Genomic DNA, 6238 nt, shown 5'->3' on the forward strand with positions numbered 1-6238 from the left:
ACGTACTCGCTTAGGGCTATTTCGCAATCGAGCATCGCTTTTTTTCGAGGAACTGCCTACTCGGGTGAAAAGATTCGGGGGGCGGCGTGGTGGAGCGGGGGATAGCAGTGGGGAACAGGGGGGAGCTCTCTCCCCCCCCCCCACTCCCCTCTGCAACCGCCCGCTCACCCCCGGCGCCCCCCGAATCTTTTCGCCCGAGTAGGCAGTTTCTCGAAAAAAGCGATGCTCAATTGTGAAATAGCCCTAAACGAGTACATTCGCTCATCTCTACAAACAAAAGCAGCAACGGTGGAGACAGAGAGACTCATTGCTGAAGAGTAAAACTAACCCTCAACTGTTAATTCAATTATATAAACACAAAAAAAAATTAAAACTGAAAGTTTTGGCCTCTTAAAAAGTGATGAGGAAAATAGATTTTTCTCCAGCAAATAGGTAGGAGAGCGCTCACCATTTAGGTGCTCTCCCTAAGGGTAAAAGATAGCATTTCTGACCCTTGTCCCAGGCCTCTAACTAGCAAAGCCAGACTCCTACTGTACACTGATGAAGGGCAAATACCCTAAAACAGCTGTCTGTACATGGAGTCTGGCATCGCTTTTAATTCCCAGTCATTGTTACAAGACTTGCATAAAGAGTCTGACTTTGGCTCGAAGGAATGCTGCCTTCCAGTAGGGGGCACTGTAAAGGTATTGTTCCATCTCCCTTATTTGCATATTACCCAGAGGAGCGTGTATGGTCATTTGAGTCTCCTCACACTCCATCCAGGTACTCTTCCTAAGAAGAAAAGATAGCGTTTCTGACATCCGTCTGAGGCCTCTCACTAGCAAAACCAGACTTCTACTGTATGCAGAAGTGCAAATACCCTGAAACAGCTGTGCAGGGCTTGTAGAAAATAATCTGACATTGGCTTGAAGGAATGCTGCTTTCCAATATGTGGCACTGTAGAGGTTTTATTCCATCTCCCTTATTTTCACCCAAAGTGAAATATCAGGTGAAATGTAGAGTGACAAAGTAAATTCTCCATTTATTTTCTTCAGTCTAAGCCCAGAAGAAGCATGGAGCCACCTTAAAAAGATTAAAATAGATCAATTGCCTGGTCGTGATGGCATACTCCCATACTATCTACAGCAGTCAAGTGGGTTATTTCTGCATTAGAGGCCCACATAACAGGTTTACGGCAGGTCATCTTTTAGATGCCAAGGCACTATAGCTCAGAAACAGTGGTTTAGCACCACGGAAAGTATGTTGATTTTATAAAATTGGGCATGGAGGGCCAAAGCTATATTAAAAAAAAAAGACAAAACTATTAAAACCCTTTTAAGGACTACATAGTGACATGTATTTTTGTTAGCAACTAAAAGGTATCATTTTTACAGGATTAATTGGTTTCTTTTGCTGAGAACACTTACATTTTTCTCTACTGGCTAAAACAGTACCAAAACACTTTTTTCCAATTTACCTGATGGCTTTAGTTGATGCAAAGGAAGGGTTTAGCTGATTTAAAGTTTCCAGGAGGAAAGGCTTTCTCTATAAGGCTAATAGGGCTTATTCCTTTTCCTGTTTTCTTTTAGATGCTATTTTAATCAGGTTACCTCTTATATAAGCTTCATATGCCAACCAGGTCCATAGACGAGAGGAATTGGGGTTAGTGTTTATTGCAAAATAGTCTTTGATATGATTCGCAATTTGGGTGAGGAGAATTGGGTCTCTTACGAGTAATTTATTTAGGTGCCAACAGGGTTTTTGGGGGCGCCTGGTGACCAGATAATGGAGGCCAGCACCATATCATGGTCTAACCAGGGGCAGGGAACAAGTCTGATGTTAGCTAGGGATGGTAAGAGGGAGGTTGAGATTAGTATGTGTTCCAGCCTGGAATAAAGGTGGGCTGTTGGGGAGTAGTATGTGTACCCTCTCATGGAACAATGAAGTTCTCTCCAACAGCTATCGAAAGAGTTGTCAAAGTGTCCGACCATCTTGGGGTTAGAAGCTGTTTTGTCCAGTCTCAGGGAGAATGTGAGATTAAAATCCCCTGCCCACATTAGTTTGGATGTTGTTAAGTGGGCGAGCTTATGGCTGAGGTGTAAAAGTGTTGGGAGAGGGTCTTCTGAGGGAGCATAGACATTTATAAAAACTACCTGTTGGTCATATAGCATGCCCACAATTATACAAAAGTGCCCCTCGTCATCTGCATCAACTTGGTTTATGTGGAGGGGAAGAGAGTTCTGAAATAGCATCAGCACCCCCACCCCCATGTTTGGTATACACAGAAGAGGAGAAGAATCAAGAATACTGTGGATGAAAATAGTTAGAAGAGGAGGATTGGGAAAAAATGGGTTTCCTGGATGCATATAACATCTGCGCGATGTTTCGTGTATAATGAGAAGGCCTGTCTTCTTTTCTGAGGAGAATTAAATGCCCAAGATTATGGGAGATAATGTGGACAATAAGAGTGAGGTGAAGTTATCCTTAGAATTAGCACGCATCAGCCTATGTGCTCTAGTATATCAAGAGGGAGTTGTAATGAGGTGGACTTATTTGATGACCTAACTGGGAGAAAAGCAAACTTTTAGCTTGTAAAACAAATGAGATGAAAACATAGGGTGTGGAAAGAGGGAACAGGGAATCCCCACTTGTATTCAACGTTAGCCATTTGGAGTACTTGGGTAACTAGTCGAAGCAATCTGCATTTCACCAATGTAGTATGGGAAATATCTGCCAAGAGTTGGACTGCAGTAGGAAGGGTCATTCTTCTTGCTGTTGCCAGAAGCTAGTCTCAAACTTTGCAGTATTGCAACTTTAGGATGACGTCCCAGGCTAGGTGTGGATTAGATTCTATCCGTCTGCAATAGCTGTTGATCCATGCTAGGAAGGAGAGCAGAGAAAAGGGTTGTCACTGTCTCCTTTAAGGCTGTCACCATCTCGGGGAAACCTCATATCTATATGTTGGCTCTCTGGGATCTGTTTTCAAAATCTTCGTTTTTAGAATCCAGAAGATCTAATCTGCCCTCCAGATCGTCTATATGGTGTTTCTGTTCCAACCCATCAGTTCTTTGACCTATGTCCTTTATCAGTTCAGCAAATTCTCTTAACAGCTGAACAAGGTTCTTCTATGAATATTGACCTAATTTGTAATAGGAGTGCCGACTGGGGTCCTGTAAGGGCTAGAGATGTTGGTTCTGGATTTTCTTGTGAGAGGGGAGTGTTTTGGTTTGAATGGTTTGGACTCAGCGGGTCTGAACTTGCGTGAAATTCTGCTTAGGATCAAGATGCAAAAAGTTCCAGAAGTGTGCCCCGTGTTGTAGACTGTGAATCTCTGGAGGTCTTCCCCTTAGTCCTGTTACTCCTTGTAGTGACATAAGCTAAAATGCATAGAGTGAAGCCGTGCTTAGGGAGTGCAGTTGTCCAGGTTGGACATGGTCTGCAAGAACATTAACATATCTTCCCTAGACCACCCCTGTGTCACACTCTGCTCACCAAACCACGCCCTCAAAGTTGAAAGCAAATAGGTAGGAGAGCTCTCAGGAAATGGCCAATATAAAGAGCTATAACAGATATCAATTAAAGCCTCAAGAGATATAAACTAACAAGTAAAGAGCTGCAGACCCCCAATGAAAATCACCAGATAGTCCAAAGAGGTGCCCAGGGAGCAAAGAACAATGCAATGTACCCCAAATGCAATTGTGGGGACAAACAAAAATGGAGTCCGCACTCCTTCAGTTTATAATAGAATAAGAAATATAAATTGAGAAGAGCACAAACATATAGTGTGCCTATAGATAATATGCTGAAGGATAGATTTTCTGCCAGGCTGGATCTCTCACAAATTCCTAATAAACAGGACTCCTTCACCCATCTTCTTATTGGAAATTGATTAGTCAGATCACATAGACAACAAACAAACAAAACAAAACAACAAAATACAGACCCTATGGACATGCAGTCTGGAGGGGATTGCAACGCATTTAGGTGTACTCAGACACCTTTTTCAAGCATACACTCACAGACTCAATATGTGCAATTTATTGCAGGAGGACTTCCTTCTCCATCCAAACGCTGTGCCGTCCAGTCGCTTGCTGACATCACCAGTATCAGCCAGCGGAGTGATAAAAAGATTGGCAAAGGAGTCCTGTTGGTTACACATTTGTGAGAGATCCAGCCTAGCAGAAAATTATCCGGTGGCATATTATCTATAGGCACACTAAATGTTTGAGGGGTCTCCTTACCAGGAGATCCCTTCTCTAGTAAGTGGACAGGTAAGTTTGTTTTATTGTTATAATTCATTTGGACCTAATTTAAAAATGTAAATTTGTAACCAGACGACTCCTTTAACTGTCTCTGAATTTCAGGTTGGGTAAGGCAAAATCTCTGTATCTCTCAGAATCACTAGTCATATATATCAGGTGATATTGGGAACCCTCTCAACGTTGTTTTTTCTCTGGTGTCGTGCTCACTCTGGTGCAGTGCAGTGATGAGGCCTCCAGCATTGGATGGCCCAGGGTCTGCAGTACTAGAATTGTCACTTATTGCCACACACCAACGCTGGAAGCCTTTTTACTAGTACTTTTGTCAGAATGCTGCAAGAGATACTCAGTGGTGGGATCACATCACTGCACAAACCCTGGATCTCTCTCTTTCTGCCCTGCACACATGTATCTCTCAGGAATACGCTGCTGAACTGCTGCCTCAGGAACAGATTCTGCAATTACAGGGCATTCTTCTGTAAGCTACAGGTGCCAGTCATTTGGCTTTAAAGTCACTAAACGTAGCATAGCAATACCGCTATACTGCTTGGAGAAAAGACATGGGTGGCAGTATAAAAGTCTTAAAAGAGCAGAGTCAGCCTTTTACAAGCTAAACAAAAGAGTGAGTACAAACGAAAGGGAAAGTATCAGTTTTTTCTTTATGCATGTTTCATTCATTTCAGTGAGTGGCTCAAAAAAGTATCAAAAACATTATGGAAACAGCCAACTTTAGTCAATTTTTCATTGTTACCTTTTTTCTTTTTTTCAGAATGCTTTTGAAAAATGAGACAATACAGAGAGAATTTATTCTTCTTGGACTTTCCAATAACCCAAAGACACAAGTTGCACTTTTCATTCTCTTTACATCAGTGTATACAATTATTTTGATTGGAAACTTTCTCATCATTGTCCTAGTCCTGACAGATGCCAACCTTCACACTCCTATGTATTTCTTCCTTTCCAACCTGTCTTTTCTGGATCTTTGTTACTCTACTTCCACTATACCGAGAATGTTGAGGGATTTATTGTCAGCAAATAAAGTCATCTCATATGGTGAATGTGTAGCACAAATGTATATTTCCCTGTCTTCAGGGGTATCTGAATGTGTTTTGCTTGCTGTTATGGCCTATGATCGTTATGTGGCTATATGTTATCCACTGCATTACACCACCATTATGAGTAAGAAGGTCTGCATTAGACTGGCAGTCGGTACATGGATATTTGGATTCCTTCAATCCATTTTTGGTGTTATGGTGATATTTAAGGTTGACCTATGCGGACACAACAAAATAAATCACTTTTTGTGTGAAGTGCCAGGAGTATTGTCACTGGGCTGTGGGAACATAATATTTGTGGAATTATTAATTTATATTATTGGAATAATTATTCTCCTGACTCCTGTAACCTTTATTGCAACATCCTATGTTAATATCATTCTAAATATCTCAAAAATTGCATCATCATCCGGGCGGAGGAAGGCCTTTTCCACATGTGGTTCTCATATGATGGTTGTGGTAATCTTCTATGGAACAGCAATGGCTTCCTACATGAAACCTAGATCGAGTTCTCTTCCTGGCACTGATAAAGTGATTGCTGTATTTTATGCAATTGTCACACCGATGTTAAATCCCATAATTTATACACTGAAAAACAATGATGTAAAAGCTGCATTTCTAAAATTGATTAAAATAAATAAATTTTTCTATTATTATTGTGTCTGGAAATTATAATAATAATTGATTTCTATTGCTACTGTTATATATGCTTTAAATGTCTATCCAGTTCAGCCTGTTACCTCCTCCCAATGCTGATTTAAGGGGAAGGCAAAAGAATAAAAAATAATTACGTAGAAGTCAATTTTCCTCATTTAAGGTTAAAAAAAATTCTTCCTGACTCCAAGTCTGGCAATCGGAATAATCCCTGGATCACCGATTCCACTATAGCTCTACGCTGCTCATAGAGCCTGGCCAACATGTGGAGCGTAGAGTTCCACTGTGTGG

General features: G+C 41.3%; 1 protein-coding gene across 1 annotated transcript; it reads left to right on the forward strand.

Moving 5' to 3' along the window:
* The first annotated feature begins 279 nt into the window (after positions 1–279).
* LOC136578061 (olfactory receptor 2D2-like) lies at positions 280–5968 on the forward strand. Its single transcript, XM_066577969.1, has 2 exons — positions 280–4250; positions 5008–5968. Exon 2 carries the CDS (start codon positions 5009–5011, stop codon positions 5966–5968), a length of 960 nt encoding a protein of 319 aa, XP_066434066.1. The 5' UTR covers positions 280–4250; position 5008.
* The last annotated feature ends 270 nt before the right edge of the window (positions 5969–6238 follow it).

The sequence above is a fragment of the Eleutherodactylus coqui genome, chromosome 8 (genome assembly GCF_035609145.1).
Source record: "Eleutherodactylus coqui strain aEleCoq1 chromosome 8, aEleCoq1.hap1, whole genome shotgun sequence".
NCBI lineage: Eukaryota > Metazoa > Chordata > Amphibia > Anura > Eleutherodactylidae > Eleutherodactylus > Eleutherodactylus coqui.